Below are 18,178 nucleotides of genomic sequence, written 5' to 3'. Positions count from 1 at the left end.
ACCTGATTTGCAAGTCTTGGTGTAATCTTTAAAGCATCCAATTATCTTCCAGGCATGTAACAACACAAGTGACAGAAAGCACGCGGACTCCATTTTGGAGAAGTATGTGACCGAAATTGTCATGAGTATCGTTACTACCTTCTTCAGCTCTCCCTTCTCAGATCAGAGTACGACTTTGCAGGTAAGAAATAAAAATGTAGATCCATAGTAAAAAGATGAGACTGGAGGGGCCCTGGAAGACATGGCCCCCAGACTCTCTGTCCAAAACTAAAACCATTCCCAAAGCCAACTTTTCAGACAAAGATTAGACTGGACTATAAGACATAAAATGATAGTCGTGAAGAGTGTGCTTCTTCGTTCAAGTAGATACATGAGACTAAATGGGCAGCTCCTGTGTGGAGGCAAGATGAGAAGGCAGAGAGGGATAGGAGCTGGTTGAATGGACACAGGAAATCGGGTAGAGTGTGTTGTCACAGTATAGGGAGAGCAGCTAGGGTCACGCAACAATGTATGTATAAGTTTTTGTATGAGAAAGTAACTTGAACTGTAAACTTTCACTTAAAGCACAGTAAAAAAAAAGGAAAAAAAAAATGTAGATCCAGGGTATTCACAGTGATCTTCAGTCGTTGGAGTTGAAGCTAATTTGGGAGGTGAGCCTCCTGCAAATCATTAATCAAGACACCTTTCTCCTTGTGGAGAATGGCTTTTACAGGATCCCTTGGATAAAGAAGTGTACTCGAGGACATTTTCCTGTCCTATATATTTCTAATAGTTTTAAATTTTCTCCTTAAAATGTTCTTTCATTTTTATTATTTTTGCTTCAGTCTAGTGCACCCCACTCCCCATCCTAAAGTGAAGTTTTCAAGTAGGTGCTAGCATATCGTTTACACTTTTTTTTTTTTTTTTTAAACACCTGCAAATCTTTTTAACTGAGAGTTCATCAGAAGCAGTGTATGGCCGGAGTAAGAAGCTGTTTAACCTCAACAGCAGGGCTGGTACATTGCGTAACTCCAGAGGTGCCATTCATGTGGAAGTCTGTATCATGGTGCCTCTGGGAGTTTGTTTAGTGGAGCAGCCCTACGTGACCATTCTCAGTATACTTACAGTTTCAAAGCCTCGAATCCATGGATCTGGAGGATGTTTTCTTTTTTTAACTCAGAAAAATTACTTTTTTTTTTTTAAATAATTTTTCTTTGGGTTCATTACTATGGCAGTCTTACTGCAGACACATATGTACAGGCTGCAGAATGGAAGCTGGTCTTGGTCTCCAGTGGCCAGAAGAGAAATACTAACCATCCTTGTCATGGAAAGAGGTAGGAACTGTCCTGAGGCTGATAGGTGGCCTAGGGCGGTTGAATTTCAGGTAGATAATCTAAATTAATATAAGTTCTCCAAGGGTAGAATGATTCATGGTCAATATAATACTTACTGCTACTATTTATTAGGTACTGCTATATTCCAGTAACTATGCCAAGCAGATCATATAAGCCTAAAGCAACCTATGAAGTCGATGTATTACCCCCATTTGCAGCTGAGGAAACTGAAGCTCAGAGAGATTAATTACCGTACCCAGCTATGGTCACAGCTATTAACTGGTGTAACTATGATTTCAACCCAGCTCTGTCTGACTCTAAAACTTGAATGAGGAAATTTTTAGCAAGGCAGCCAGCAACAGCAACAATGTTTTCCTAGAGACTGATAGTAACCTTCCCTCCCTTCCCTCACTTCCTCCCTCCCACATTTGTGAGGGGTGAGGATGGAGAACTTGGGCTTGGTCATTTTGCATTTAAGGTGCCCATGGAATGTCTAGGAGGTAGTTGGAAATAAGGCATTGAGGAAGGAAGAAAAGAAATTCAGAGGCTTTAAAGTAGACAAAATCGGGCTTAAATCCCCATTGTGCCCCATACCAGCTCTGTGAACCTGGGTAGGTCACTCAACTTCAGAGCTACTTTTTTTATATGTCAAAGAGGGATAATATCAACCTTGCAGTGTTATTGTGAGAATTAGAGATAATGCTTATGAAACATCTAGCATAATCCCTAGTACATAATAAGAACCTAAACTAAACCCCTTGCCGTTGAGTCAATTCCGATTCGTAGTGACCCTATAGGACAGAGTAAGTTGCCCCATAGGGTTTCTAGGGCTATATTCTTTACAGAAGCAGACTGCCTCATCTTTCTCCTGTGGAGCGGCTGGTAGGTTCCAACCACTGACCTTTCCAGTTAGCAGCAGAGAGCTTAACTATTGTGCCACCAGGCCTCCTTTAGCACATAATAGAAGCTTAATAAATGGCAACTTGTGCTATTCCCTGCTAGACTGTAAGCTGGCAAGGAATGACAGTGTACACAGCTATCTCATATATTGCCATATTTTGAAGCTATCATTGTGTCTGGTGCCTAGTAGATGCTAATTTGTTGAGGGAATAAATGAATCAGTGGATGAATGAGACTCAGGAGAGTGATAGAGACCAAAGATGAACATTTGCTAGTTGAAGTCTTAGTCAGGAAAATGAAGTGGCTGACCTGTGCAGAGCTCAGATAAGGGCAGAATGTAAAAGAGGCCAGAGGAAGATGAAAATTATCATGGAGGAAGGATGAGATTCAGAAGCGGGACCTTAGGACCTAAGAAAGGAGAGACTTTGAGGAAGAAGATGATGGGCAGTCCTGTCCCCTTTTGCCCAGGAGGTTGAGCGAGGTGATGCCAGCAGATAACCCATGGATTGGGATAATTAGGAGACAACTACTCTGGCCAGTTTATTCATCTTTTGTCTACCCAAGTGTTAGATGGCAACAGAGGAGATGCTCAATGATAATCAGTTCAATTCAAATTAATTTAGTCAAAGGGCATTTCTTTCCTGATATTAGTCTGTTGGGTCCCCATCCTAATTCTAGCACTTACTAGACAACAGGGCCAGTAGTAATACTATTGCTTATATCATAGGGTTTTGGTGAGAGTTAAGTGAGGTTTATCTAAAGCACTTAGCACTGGGCCTGGCTCTAGAAAGTGCTCTCCTTAAATGGCTATTCACTTTGGGCCCCTGGAGCTAGCTCAGGAGCTAAGGAGCAGCCACCAGGCTCAGTGACAGTTAGGCGTTATCACTCATCTCCTCAGTAAATATCAGGGTTTCTTGACAAACTTCCCAGGCTTCTAGTGCTCCTGTCCTCTGTCAGTAGCAGCTTACTGGCTTGGACAGCTGTGGGGTATAGGACAGAAAGTACTCCCTGAAGAAGGCAATAAGATCCTGGTTCCCAGACGAACTTAGGGGGAAGAGTGTGGATTTTTGGCATCAGAGAGCTCTGAAGTCAACTCACTGCTCTGCTATGACTTCTAAGTTCTTTTAGATTTTTTCTTTAACCTTGCTGGGCCTTTGTGTTTCATTTCTGACCTGGAGGGAACTCCTGTGTCATAGAATTGTTGTTGATGCTCAAGTGAGATCATATGTCAAGTGTCTGGCGCATAGCACACATTTAACAGATGACAGTTATCCGAACAATGTTTATAGGGTAGGTTCTGATTTTTATTATTCTGTTTTGGGGCTGGTTTTTTTTTTTTTTTTGGTAACACATGTCTTTTTTCCTACTATCTCAGAAACCTCTCTAGATAGATTTTCAATGCTTTTTTTTTTTTTTTTTTTTTCTGCATTAGCCTCCCACTGGCTTTTGGAGGGACTATGCCAAGTTAAAGTCCAGTGGAGCAGCTCACCATATACAGTTATCTTTGCCTTACAGCTACCCTAATCCAGATAGCTTTGGCTTAGAGACCAAAATTGTAATTTTTACAGGCATTCAGAAAGTCAGTATCAAATTGATTAAGTGGAAGTTTGAACTCTTTTACTTCAAAATGAGTACAAATTTATGCCTTCGTAGAGAGGAATAAATCCTACCATGTTGTTAACTTTCAAGTACTCATCTATAGTAAATGAATACCTATGAAGAGTAACCATCAGAACTGTCTTTTCTTTCTGTCATTGACAACATTGCCATGAAGAAGTCAACAGCATTTTAGCCCAGATCCATTTATCAGTTCGTTTTTGTTGATTAAAATATAGATTCTACTCATAGGATATATCTGGAAAGACCTTTAGGTGGGTCTGCTTCGATCCATATATTTTATATATTGGACGAAGCTACAGCTCAGAGAGGTCAAGTTGTTTGCCCAAAGTCACACAGCTAGTTGGTAGCTGGACAGGAATCCCTGTCTTCAGACTTTGGCCCCACTGCTCCTTCTTGTGGTCAAACCTACATACATGAAGTCAAGATTCTGCATAGGTTTACAGTGCTTCTAAGTGTCTCTTCCTTAGCTAGGTAGCCTCTGGAATCCAGCTCATAACCAAGCAGCCCCTCCCACTCTTGCTAAAAGATGCATTAGCTGGTGGTGGAGGGCAGCGTTGCTTCTGATCCCTGCTTCAGGAAGCTGCAAGGAAAAGCCCTCTTTTTACCTTGCCTCTCTCTCTGACTCTCTTTCTTGCAGACTCGTCAGCCGGTCTTTGTGCAACTGCTGCAGGGCGTGTTCAGGGTTTACCACTGCAACTGGCTGATGCCAAGCCAGAAGGCCTCCGTGGAGAGCTGTATCCGGGTACTCTCAGATGTAGGTAAGGTCGCAGTTCAGTTTGGACTTAACATGTTGAAAATGAATTGCCTAACAGTAATAAAGGCCACGTTTGTTGAGCACTTATGCCGGCTCTCCTAGGTTACACAAACAGGAAGCTAGCAAGTGCCAGAGCCAGAACTGGAGCTGAGGTCTTCTGATTCCCAGACCTGGCTTTTATCTCCTGAGCCAGCATTTCCCAAAATAAGAGCCAGTAAGTCCCAAAGTAAGAAGGGCCTTGAAAAACAAGATTGCATGGTTAAATGTTAGGCAACTCTTGGCAAGTCCCAGTGCACGCAAGCTTATTCAAGGCCTTGGGAAGTCCCTCATTCAAGAGATTAATTTGTTTAATTCAGCAAGTGTATTTAACCATATGAAAACTTGTTTTTCCCCTACAAAGCACCTGTCAATGTCCCAGTGAATACCTTTTCTCAGAAATGGTGCACTGCTTGCTCTTGTCTCTCAGTGGTAAGCGGTTCTCCACTCCACTTGTGCCCCGTCTCACGTCTCATAGGCAGCTTTGAAAGGAAGTTATGGAAATTGCTACTTCTTCACCCTGACTTTATCCAATTTTATCATTTTAGCCTCTTCCGCCTGTAAATGGTTTGCAAAGGGGTAAGCTTCCTGCCTAAAGTTGAGAAGAAAATTAACTGACTGTGGTAGCTGTTTAGATCTCTGTAGACAGTAACCGAGGAGCCTTGGTGGTGCAGCAGTTAAGCACTTGGCTGCTAACTGAAAGGTTGGTGGTTCAAACCCACCAGCTGCTCTGCAGGAGAAAGATGGGGCATGCTGCTTCCATAAAGATTACAGCCTTGGACACCCTATGGGGCAGTTCTACTCTGTACTATAGGGTCGCCACAAGCCAGGATCTACTTGGCGGCAATGGGTTTAGACAGTAACCAGAAAACCAAGCCAGGTGGGCTTCTTAGTACTATTTAGTTGCTGTCTAGGCAGTATGAATTGTGTTTATTAGGGCTTGTTTTCTGATTTCAGTAGTCCCTGCCCGATTTCCTTTAGTCATAGATGGTAGGTATTGGTGTCTTTTTACTAGTTATGTGACAGTATTTGGGGATAGTATTTTATAAAGCTTTTGAACTCATGCATCCTACAAGTTCGTGACGTGCTATCTCAGAATCGGGGCCCTAACAGGGAACCCCAGATAACCCTCTCCTGTCCCCATTGTAGTCCCTGAGTAGTGCAAGTGGTTAACGTGCTCAGCTGTTAACCGAAAGGTTGGACATTTGAGTGCACCCAGAGGTACCTCAGAAGAAAGGCCTGGCAAGCTACTTCCAAAAAATCAGCCATTGAAAACCATATGGAGCACAGTTCTACCCGATACACGTGGGGTTGCATGAGTTGAAATCAACTAGGCGGCAACTGGTTTTGGTCCCCATTTTGAACCTCCGTCATAAAGGATGTGCTTGTTAAGGCCAAAGGAAGCGTAGAAGCCTTTGCCACAAAAGGTAGTTGGTTAGAATTTGAGCAAGTGGCTGTCTTGCCTAGTCTAGTGCTCATTAGGAGGTGAAAGCTTTCAATAGTTTGGGCTGTGATGAGACAAGGAGAGCTTATGCTTGTGAAAAGGCAGTACGTGAAAACAGCACAACCCCTTAGCTCCAGGAACCTGTCCTTATGGCCCTGGGGGCATAACCTCCTCTTGACTAAAATCACACCCATCTGCCCAGTATTTTAGCTGTTTAGCTTGAAAAATCATATCCAAGGCCCATAGTTTTTAGCTGAGACAGTGGATCCTGTGTAGCCTGCTTTTTATTTTTATAGTATTTGTATTTTTTCTGAATGTCCTACTTTTTATATTAAACTGTTAGGGGACAGTGATGGTTTAGGGGTAGAATTCTCACCTCCCATGTGAGAAACCCAGGTTCGATTACTGGCCAATGTACCTCATGTGTAGCCACCACTGTCAGTGGAGACGACTTGTGTGTTGCTATGATGCTGAACAGGTTTCAGTGGAGTTTCCAGACTAAGATGGACGAGGAAGAAAGGCCTGGTGATCTGCTTCCTAAAATCAGCCAGTGAAAACCCTGTGGATCACAGTGATCTGATTCCGTCGTACATGGGGCTACCATGAATCAGGGGCCACTCAGTGGCAGCTAACATCACATATCAAGTCTGTCTCTAAGGCACCTCTCACCAAAATTGTCAGCTCATGAGCCATCTTTCTTCTGTGCAGCTAAGAGCCGGGCCATCGCCATCCCTGTAGACTTGGACAGCCAAGTCAACAATCTCTTTCTGAAGTCACACAACATTGTGCAGAAAACAGCCATGAACTGGCGGCTGTCAGTCCGCAACGCTGCTCGCAGAGACTCTGTCCTGGCTGCTTCCAGAGACTACCGGAACATCATTGAGAGATTGCAGGTAATACCTGGTGGTGCGAGAAGTGGTATTTACCTGGCTGCAAGTGGTTCCCAGACACAGCAATGCTTCTTTGATTTGGAGGAAATCCAAGACTGGCCATAGGGAGATGTTAGTGTGGTGAGTGGATAGTCAAAAGTAATAGTGTATATACGCCCAGGAGTGTGGAGCTGCTTAGGAAGAGAAAGTCTCCTGACAAAGTCATGGTCTTTAAAGGTTATTCATAGATTTATAGATTTCTTTGTGAGAATGGAGAATCTGCTTTTATTAGAAGGAAGTATTTAAGGATTACAAGAGGTTACTTAGAATAAGGGCATAAGACTCCATTTGTCCCCATCACCCTAGGGAATTTAGCCTCCTAAATCAGAAGGTAAGCAAGTGTAATGATGCTGGAAAGAAGAGTTTTCTATCAGAATGAGCCAAGTGAGAATCAAGTGTTATTAAGTTCTAATTAGATTGTACCCTTTCTTTCTTAGTGCCTACCAGGAGATCTGCTCTCCCTTTGTACAGGGGAGAGTAGCAAGTGTTAGAAGAATGTGAAATACTTTAACATCCACCTTAAGAAGCACCCCAAGTTATTCTCTCGCAGGCAATGGTACCTGGACCACAGTTTGAGAATCACAGATCTTTAGGACGTGCATAGAGCAGTGATGAAGAATGTGGTCTCGGGCCAGATGGCCTGGGTTCACATCCTGGTTCCACTGCTTAGAAACAGGAGCCCTGAGGAAGTTACTTAACTCATCTTTGTTTCAGTTTTCTAATTTGTAAAATAGATAATAGTAACATGTACCTTGTGGGGTTGATGTGACGATTATGGGAGTTGAGATGTGTCAATAATCTATGTCTGTGTAACAAATCACCCTAAAACTTTATCATTTAAACCAGGAACAATTACTATAGTACTTTTCCCCTTCTGGAGGTTGAGTGACTTAGCTAGGTGTTTCTTGCTCAGAACCTCTGATGTAGTGACAGCCAGAGGGTAGCTGGGGTTGGACTCATCTTGAAACATTACTCACTTACAAGTTTGGCAATTGATACTGGTTGTCAGTTGGGACCTTAGCTGGAGTTGAATGAAACCTCCTAACATGGTTGGGGTTTCCTTAGACATGGCAGCTGCGTCCCAAAATGAGCATCTCTGAATAGAGACAAAGTGAAAGCCTTTTATGACCTAGCTTCAGAAGTCACATAGCATCTTCTGTCATACTCTGTTGGTCAAGGCAGTCACGAAGGGCCACTCAGGTTCAAGGGGAGGGGACAGAGACTACTCTTCAAGGGGAGGAATGTCAGTGTCACAGTGTAGGAAGAACATGAGAGATAGGGTCTACTGTGGTGGCCATCTGTGGAAAATACAATGCACATAACATAGATCAGTGCCTGGTATGTAGCAAGCACTCAGTAAATGGGGGCTGCTGTTAAAATTATTATTCTTATCATTGTTACTGCTATGACTATTATAATTATCATTAGATATAGTATAAAATTTTTTTTTTTTTTTACAGTAACTAAGCCTCTGTGAGGTTGCATAGCTTAATAAAGATAAATGAGTTCATCGATGCACCCCTTAGCCGTGTGCTAGGCAGTGGGGATACAGTGGTGAGCAGAAACAGAAACGTTCTCTGGCTTCATGGAGACTCAGGTCTTGGAGGGGAGGCAGATATTAATCAGTGGATCACACAGATGAGAGGGACAAATGCTGAAGAGGAGAAGAGCGAAGTGCTGCGTGATACTCTGATGAGGGACCTCTTGTTATCTGGAGTTGGGGGGGTGGCCAAGGAGGACCCTGCTGAGGAACTGACATTTGAACCATGATTAGAAGGAACAATAAAAAAAAAAAAAAACGTTGCCATCGAGTTGATTCCAACTCGTAGTGACCCTAGAGGAGAGAGTAGAACCACCTCATAAGGTTTCCAAGGAGTGGCTGCTGGATTCGAACTACCAACTTTTTGGTTAGCAGCCAAACCCTTAACCACCGTGCCATCAGGGCTCCAGAAGGAACAATACCAACTTACTTAAAGAAAAGAAAGGCAGTGGTGGTTCAGTGGTAAAATTCGTGCCTTCCATGCAAGAGACCTGGGTTCAATTTCCAGCCTTTGCATGGTCTGTCAGTGGAGGCTTGTATGTTGCTGTGATGCCGAACAAATTTCAGTGGAGCTTGCAGAATAAGACAGAAAAACCAGCCAGTGAAATCCCTATGGATCGCAGTGGTCCCATCCCATTGTGCTTGGGTTCGCCATGAGTCTGGGGCCAACTGGATGACAGCTAACAACAACAAAGAAAAGAATGGGAGGGAGGAAGTAGCATGTGGAAAGACCATGTTACAGGAGAGGATATAGCAAATTCAAAAGGTTAGTGTGGCTGGAGCCCCTGGAGCTGGTGGGTGGGGGTGGGGAGGTAGGGTGGCAGGCTTTGCAGGTTTTGCAGGTCAAGTTATGAATTTTGGCCTTTATTGTGACAGAAGCAGTTCTTAAACTAAGGTCACTTGGTTCCTAATGGAGCAATTCCTGACCCCGCTATGCTTTCAGAAAGGGGAGGGATATTGTGGACTCACAACTGTATGACCACAGTATTTTCTTGCCTACTCAAACTAAATTAAAAATTAACGGCAGCCAAATGCACCAGTTTCTTGGGTTCTTCTTGGATTTGTTATACATATTCTTGAGGAGTGAAATAAAATGCTTAGATAGGTAAGGCTTGTTACAAAGACTTGGCCATTGGCTTACAGGGGTCTTCGTTATCCAATTATTTATTGTCTGAGTCCCTGTAGTTAGAAGATTGCCTAGGAGTGCAGCAGTTGTCATGATGTAAGCACATTCACTCACAAACCGGCCACTTATTTAATTAATCCCCATGCGGACACCGCCTCTCTTAACACTAGCATCTTTCCCTGCCCATCGCTTTGCCATCTCTGTCTGTTGGCCCCCCTCAGATTGCTGAATGTTATACATTTGGCAATACAATGCAAATCAATTGCAATGTCAAGTTCAAATCTTGCAAAAGATGCAGGATTTTGTGACATATGCTATTGTGATGTTGAAGAACGACTTCTACCCAATGCAGATGCTGCTGACAAATAAAGATCTGCGAGAGGTAGGACCAGTAACAACTGAAGAGGACAAAGTTGGTGGCTCCCAAAGAAAAAAATGATGAGGAAACTGTTGGGGAAAGTGATAAGACCCTCAGGGAGCTTTGGGGAAATTAGCCTCTTTTTGACTGTGCTGTGGGCATCAAGTATGAATTAAGGGATGTTGCCATGTACTATCTATCTACAGTCTTGTAGGTAATTGCCCCCCCATCAACATTTGATTTATTTTTTATTCATCCTAAGCATTATTGTGTGATTACAACGATCACCCAAAATTTGTTAAATATAAGATAGAGTAAAATTATCTTCATATGTTTTAGTTTGATTTTATAAATAAAAAATCAAGCCATTCATTATTGATCATTACCTATGAAACTTGGGTCTCCCATTGAGGTGAATATGATATAAGGGGCCTTCTCCATGCATCTCTCCTTGGTTGACCAGGCCCCCCTGTATTAGATAACACAACTTGAGTTAGGTTCTGAGTCACCAAGCCTTCTGGCTGGCTGTAGCATCTTTTGAAGATATTTTCTCATCTGTTTCCTGCCATTTGCCTTTATATGGTGTTTGTTGTGTTGGTTTTGCTGCTCTTTCAACTTTTCTCTGTTTTCCTTTCCTACAGCTATGTGTTTTGCATTTGAAGACCATCATGCTATCAGGGTACATGTACTTAGCATGTTGATACAGCATGTTCATTTATTTGTGTTCTCATTTTTATATGACTTTCTATTCTCTGAGTAATCCATCTTCATTGTAAAATAATTGGACAATACTGGCAAGTATTAATATATAGAAGATTCTTAGAATCCCTTGTAATCCCACCACCCTGTGATAACCAGCAATCATGTTTTAGTAATATTTGCTATAGATCCTTTAGATATTGATGTTGTTTATGAAAATAGGATCATATAGTCCATACTATTGTTTGAGCATTTTGACACTCATGCCACAGATATCTTGCCATGGTGTTAAACATATTTTTTTGCCTCATACTCTAAAATATACGGAATGATCCCTCAACTAGCATAAGACCATCTCAAAAGAAGGGGTGGTGGGAAAGTTGACTTATTTACTTATTTATTTAACTGTTTTCTGCATCAGGGGCTCATGCTTCAGGTAACCATTGGGCGACATCTAATAATTTGAGATAAATGCCAGATGGTACTAAAGTTAATCTAACCTAGTCTAGCCTGTGCGTGATGTTGTAGGTCAGAAATAAGCGTTCTTGCTCTCCTGCCCCTCTGCCTTCGGCCAGGACTGTTGACCAAGGCTGTGCTTCCGTTCCAGGATATCGTCTCTGCGCTGGAGGACCGGCTCAGGCCCCTGGTGCAAGCCGAGCTGTCTGTACTTGTGGACGTCCTCCATCGCCCTGAGCTGCTGTTCCCAGAGAACACAGATGCCCGGAGAAAATGTGAAAGTGGGGGCTTTATTTGCAAGTAAGCGACCTCTCCCTCTGGGGTGATGCAGTTGTCAGAGCCCTGATGGCCAGACCAAGCGTTTGTTCCCAAAGAAGGAGACAGTGTCCTGGTTTTTCACTTTGATGAATGTGTGGGCATATGCTAGAGTCCTGTCCTGACCTTCCCAAAGTAACTTGGTAGATGAAATCTACTTACTGAGACAGTTGGGGCTGAGCATTTCTCATTTTAACAGCCCCACTCATTCATTTTCCATTCAGTAAGTTTCTGTAGCGCCCCCACCATGTGCTGTGATACAGATCTAAAAAACCCATGACCTTTTGCCCTCAAAGAGCTTGAACCTACCAGGACCTCACAATCTTTTCCTAAAAACTTTCTAGTTTCTTAGTTTAGGCCCTGGGATATAATCTAAAATAGAAAATTTCCCATGACCGGAAATCTTCATTTTTTTTTTTTATCCTAAGTTTGGTTGGTTGTTTAGCTCTGCCTATGAGTTTCTTAATTTTCTGGACCCTTCTAAGCACAAGACAGTGGATAAGGTAGCAGTGTGTTTCGCCCCAACCATCATCCTCAGGAGGTTTTTTTAGACCGCTGGCATATAGCCATTTCCCCAGCAATCCTTAGTGGATAAATAGCTGTGCTTCGTAAGTGAGCAGGTTTGACTGGCCCTCTGTCTCCCTCCTGTCCATGGAACTTCTCCATTGTACGTGGCAGACCTCTGCCCAGTAGGCCTGATTGCTGCTACTGGCCAGCAGGTGTCGCTATTGAGATGCCGTCACTCACAGGGTAGCCTCTGTTCCGTGAATGCTCTAAAGTATGTTTAACCTGGGAGCCCTGAATCATTATCTGTCCATTAACTGACTAGTTACCATAAGTCACTTGTGCAGTTTTTTACAAATGTAAAGACAGTTTCAGGGATGTAATCCATGGTTTTCCCCCCACTCAGGTTAATAAAGCATACTAAACAGCTGCTAGAAGAGAATGAGGAGAAACTCTGCATTAAAGTGCTGCAGACCCTCAGAGAGATGATGACCAAAGATAGAGGCTATGGAGAAAAGGTACTGCTTTTTATTTGCAAGTGAAAACCAGGTTTTACTATTAAATTGAGGAGGGGGTGGGGGGTTAAGAATCCACCTTAGCTGAGCTATTACAATATTGAAGAGGGGTTAACTTTTTTTTTTTTTAAGCTCTTTATCCTGCCCCTAAAAGTAGCTAAATTAAAAGTAGCTAAATTCTTTGAAAGTCAAATATACTCTTAGTCCTCTCTTATAGGTTGCTTGCCACAAAATCTGATGCCAGAGAAATAGTAATAAGATTTTTCATCTATTTAAATTCCCGATGAAAACACAAATGCCTCTTGTATAGGAAAGTAAGCATTCCTAAGCTTTGGGTTCCAACAGAACATACCTGTGGGTTTAGTAGCTTCTGCTCTCGGGTGAGACGTTGCACAATCCTTCTTGTGTGTCCAGAAACTCCCTCCAGTTCTAACTGGAATTAAGGCAGGCTGACACGTAACCTTTTCTGACTGATATTGTGAAATGCGCATCCCTGTGACCTGATATTTCTCAGCTTGTGCAGTGAGCAAGGATGTGCAGAGACCTCCCTGACACCGCAGACTGGGTAACAGTGGGACAAAAGCAATCCCATGGCCTCACCTGTCTGCTCCCAGTAAAAACTCACGGGCCTGCAACAGAGAATTGGAGTTCAAATCTCACCAGTTTTCATCTGAATATAAGAATTATTTCTCAGGCATTTTTTAGCAATAACTTCTGAGTAGGTAAATACATAGAGATCACTGACTTATCTAAATACCCAGTGACTCATTTATTCATCTCTATGATGAAGCCTTGATAATTAAATCACAGCTTTCCTTATCAAAATGGGTGGTGACTACCAGATTATTGCAAGTATGAAAGTGTGCAGAAGCCTTTCTTTTACCCTAAGTAGTATCTCTCATAAGTATCAGAGCAATTTAGCTTAGGAAGACCTTTGGATAAGAAAAATCAGAAAAGTACACAATCCTTATTGCAGTACATATTCCTCCACTGTCCCCAGTTCACAAGGTTTTAAATGTGACTTTTCTCATTTGGGTATATAAATTAAAAGATGAATAAATGTTGGCTAATTAGAAAACCAGTTTCTGTAATTTAATAGGAGGAAATCTGCCAGAAGAGATTTTATACATGTAAATAATACAAGCTAAGAATGCCGGTACAGGTGAAAAGCAATGAGATGACCTTTTCATATAAACACAGGTATAGATAGGCACTCCACAGGTCTTTAAAAAAAAAAGAAAAAAAGAGGCCGGGGGAGATACTGCTTATTGAAGAGTAGGCACCAAGCAAATAAATACAACCATTTATTTTATAAAATCTTTATTTTTCTTAAAGTGAGCTTTAAGAAATGTTTTTAAACTATGATTCTAGTTACAGAAATTCACTGTTCCTAATAAAATAAAATCTACCAAAGGGGCCTTTATCAGATGAATGACTATATTTGCCTCTGTGGAACGTAAAAGCTGATTTTAAAATATGGAGATCATCATTTTCTCTTCCTGAGACTATCTGCTCTTTTCTATAACCAAGGCATTTAAAATGAACTTCAATGAGGGGCATTCTTTTCCTGTCTACCCCACATCCAGTGAATGTTACAAATTAGTGTGAAAACATTATATATTCATTTCCCTTAAGCATTCTCTTTGTAAGATGTAAAGTAGAATTGTTAGGAGTTTGTTGAGACTCTGTTGCTTGGCAGATGAGGGCCTTAGGGTCTTAGGGACCTCTGGGAAAGTATGCTTCCACATTCCCTTTCCCAACCTATAATGCCAACTAAGAAAACATTGTCATAGAAGTGTTGTAACCTTGCCTGTTATAAAACACATGGAGAATGACAGACACTGGGCACGTAAGAGGGCCGTAACTGGAGATGATATGAACGAGTAAATGATCAAGGCTTAGAATTGTTTCTGGAGCCCTCACTCAAGTCCCATTTCAGCTGGTGAAGAAATTAGTCACACCCAAGCAGCGAGCTTGGAGGAAAGATGGTATTTCTTTCCAGTCTGGTTGGGGCTGTCATCTCTCTTCATGAAAGTTGAAATATTATAGGCAAGTAATGAGAACTGCCGCATAGCCAAGGAAGACATTGTAGGGAGCCATGTTAACCAGCAGCTCCAATACCTAAAGCAAATACTAGCCGTGGACCTGGCCCGATGCTTTGATTGTTGGAAAATGCTAGCTAACCATTCACATTAGTTGAAATTTTAAAAAGAGGGAGAGAAACTAAACGATTTCTATTTCTCCCACTCTGGCACTTGGTATAAACTTTGTCCTGTTTCACGAAGACTTTGAAGATGGCTTTTGATGTCCCCATTTGACTGAAGAAGCATGACGTACAGGAGAAGCCAACTTCCTCAAGGGTGGAAATAACCCAGAGCCAAGGAATGAATTTTTCTCAGGCAAACCAGTTGGCTTGAATCCATAAAATAAATGAGGTATTCTTCGGGCCAGGTGCCGAGGACACAGGGCAGGTGTCCCGATTTTCCTATCAAGTTGCCACTAACGTGGGACTTGTCCTATGACTCACACCTCCTGGGGGTGTCCGAGATTGTTCCCTGACCTCTCTTAAGTCTTCATTGTCACAGAATCTGATCCTGAGGGAGCTCTAGCATCACCTCATCCAGCCCTTGCTCTGTGTCCAAGAGAGCGGAAGTACCTGCCCAGGTCACACAGGAAGTAAAGACTAGACTGACTAGGTCAAGGCTAGGCCAAGATTAAATCTAGACTAGAGCCCAGGTTTCCTGAATCCAGGTGCAGTGTCATCTCCAGCCTTACCCCAGGTGGTATCCACCCTGTGTGGGGGCCATGTTTTCTTGTCATTTTTCTAATCTAATCCTTCAAGGCAATGAACCTAGGTGCCTTTACTCATCTCTTCTTTTTTCATTCAACATTTCAGATTTAGTCAGTGTCATCGGTGAAAAAGAAAATTGACATGATTCTTTAGTAGCCAGTTCAAAAAAGTTGGTATCCTTGTCTGGGTCTACTTGCCTGAAAAAAAAAAAAAAAAAGGCTACCGCAAACTATCACCCATATTAGCAAATTGACTAATACATTACAGAGTCACTGTAAGACAGACTTACACTTTTTAAATGTCATTTACACCCACTAATTTCCTAGAGTACATTTTAAATAATAGTGATAACATTTATTGAGCTCTTGGTATGTGCCAGTCACCATTCTAAGCACAGCCCATACCTTAGATCAGCCTTAGAAATAGAGAATCACTATTGTTAACTATTTTATACACGAGGGTACACATGTAGAGAGGCTCAGAGAGGTTCAGAAACTTTCCTGGGGTCACACAGCTAATAACAAAGTGGCCAGAAATTCAAACCCAGGCCTGTAAAAAACCCTTTGCCATCAAGTTGATTCTGATTCATAGCGACCCTATAGGACAGAGTAGAACTGCCTCACGGAATTTCCAAGGCTGTAATCTTTGCGGAAGCAGACTGCCACATCTTTCTCTCCGTGAAGCAGCTGGTGGGTTCAAACCACCAACCTTTCAGTTAGTGGCTGAGTGCTTAACCACTGCGCCACCAGGGGTCCTCCCAAACTCAGGCGGATAGTCTGATTCTAGAGTTCTTTCTCTTCCCCACTGCATACTAAGTGGATAGGTTGGCACCCGTTTGGGCGTTTTGAAGTCCTCCTTCAAGTTTAATATGGGTCAGTTGTGTTACGTGATTATATAAACATCAGAGTAATGGCCCTGAAAGCCCGAAATACAGCAGAATTTACACATCTAGCCTTCATCTCAGTTCTGATTTCTCACCCAGTTGAAAACATCCCCCAATGGATGTCAAAAGTTATGATTGTCCCAAGGTCATCCAAAGACTGTAGCTTTGATTGGCCCCATCCAGAGGCACCAGACTGGTCCACTCTTCTTAGTCCATGGGCCTGACAGGTGCCTGTCCAAAAACTGTCACAAGTCATGGTGAGGGTGGGGCTGTTTGAAGAAGATTGTCACAGATACTTAATCATGATGATTTAAGGATAAAATTATCTTTAGTATGTGTCTACAAAAGGGTCAACAATGTATATTCTTCTTAGAGAGGGGTAACTATGCAATAAAGAAGTATTAAAAAATTGTCACTAAAATATCTGTGAAGTACAGTTTTGTACGATGCTTATAGCCTCCGTTCTGCCCTATGTATTCACAGTTAATAAACTTTGAAATTGTATCAGGGCTTTACAAACACCTGTGAGTACAGTGCCAACTAAACTCTGTTTTTAATTTACAGATTAGACCACGTCTGTGTTTAAAAAAAAAAAAAAACTAGCTAGCTAAACGTCCCTAAAATTTAATGTGAACCTCTCCATAACCCGTAGAAAAGCTTTAAGCCCCTACACCCTACTTGAAAAGGGAGCATAGTTATTTTATGTAGTCTACTATAGGTTTTAAGGTTCCTGGGTGGCACAAGCAGTTTGCAATTGACTACTAACCTAAAAGGCTGGCGATTTGAGCCCACACGGTGGTGTCGTGTAAGAAAGGCCTGTGATCTTCCTTACATCCAGGAAAACCCAGTGGAGCAGTTCTCCTCTGTAACACATGGGGTTGCCATGAGCTGGAATTGACTCAATGGCAACAGATTTTGTTTTATTTTTTTACTGTAGGCTTTATATTAAACTCCTGTTGCTTTACTATTAGTCAAAGAGCTTTGGAAAGAAATTCAGAGGTCAAGAATTCATGTAAAAAGATAATTCAGGATTTACTTAAAATCCATTTTCCCTTCTGAATAGTTTTCGCTGTTTTAGTACTAGAGAGTTTATGACCTCAGGTAGTGTCAGGGTTTTCATTTCATACAAATTGTCAGTCCCCTGTTAATTACCAGTGCATCTATTTTCCAGGTGAAGATTAGTTTTCCTGATAGAGACATAAATTTGCAAAATGTACTAGATATTAAAGACATATAATAAAAATCAGTTGAGGATCATCCATCTACCCATAAACAAACATAGTTGTGATAGTTCTAGTTTGTTGTTCTTGGACTTGACGCTAGTAAATCCCTTTACTTGTTACTAATCCCATAATGGCCCAAGAGCAGGCACTAACCGTCCTGGGGGAAGAATGTTGTTTCCTTTCATTATCAACAGCATTAAGATTGGGAGTTTTTAGTTTTGGGATAGGGTTGCTTTGAGTCAGAATTGATTGACTCAGTGGCACACAACAAGAACAAAAGTCTAGGTATGTGTCAGTCTTACTACTTTCTGATGTTGAACCTGCTTCGGATTTAGCCCAACTGCAGGGTATTCTGGATCTCAGACTACCACTGAATCATAAAATAAGATGAAAATAAGAATTCTCTTTGAAGCTCAGCTGGCCCTACTCCAGTCCTTTAGTTTTCCCTGCCTGCCCTATTCTAAAAAAAAGATGGTCCTTGATTAGGGGCTTTGCCCTTGCTCACAGCTTAGTTGAGTTTAAGTTTTCATGCCTATGAAAGAGCCCGAGGGCGCAGTGCTGGGCCCTGGGTTAAGGGCTCTGTGAGGTTTGGTGTCTAGCATGTGAGCCAAGCGTGGCCACATCCTGCCTGTTTGTTCTACCACAGAACATGCTCTCAGCAGATGCCACTGTGCTCGGTGGCAGTGTCCAAAATGCACGAACCCTTTAAGGAGATGGTCACCATTTAACAATGCTTTAACCTGAAAGAGTCAAGAATCGTAATTCATATACA

The 18,178-nt window shown here is 42.1% G+C and overlaps 1 protein-coding gene across 7 annotated transcripts in view; it reads left to right on the top strand.

The window, feature by feature from the left end:
• Positions 1-18,178, top strand: part of ITPR1 (inositol 1,4,5-trisphosphate receptor type 1) — a 385,201-nt gene that overhangs the window by 219,211 nt on the left and 147,812 nt on the right. For all 7 annotated transcript variants that reach the window (XM_064274996.1, XM_064274992.1, XM_064274993.1 and 4 more), the window contains 5 exons: positions 53-181; positions 4,471-4,591; positions 6,776-6,960; positions 11,327-11,475; positions 12,401-12,512. In XM_064274996.1, the coding sequence (XP_064131066.1) occupies positions 53-181; positions 4,471-4,591; positions 6,776-6,960; positions 11,327-11,475; positions 12,401-12,512 (696 nt within the window). The remainder of the gene's footprint in view (positions 1-52; positions 182-4,470; positions 4,592-6,775; positions 6,961-11,326; positions 11,476-12,400; positions 12,513-18,178) is intronic.

Source organism: Loxodonta africana, chromosome 22 (assembly GCF_030014295.1).
Source record: "Loxodonta africana isolate mLoxAfr1 chromosome 22, mLoxAfr1.hap2, whole genome shotgun sequence".
In the NCBI taxonomy this organism is placed as follows: Eukaryota; Metazoa; Chordata; class Mammalia; order Proboscidea; family Elephantidae; genus Loxodonta; species Loxodonta africana.
This window is presented reverse-complemented; position numbering and strand designations above follow the sequence as displayed.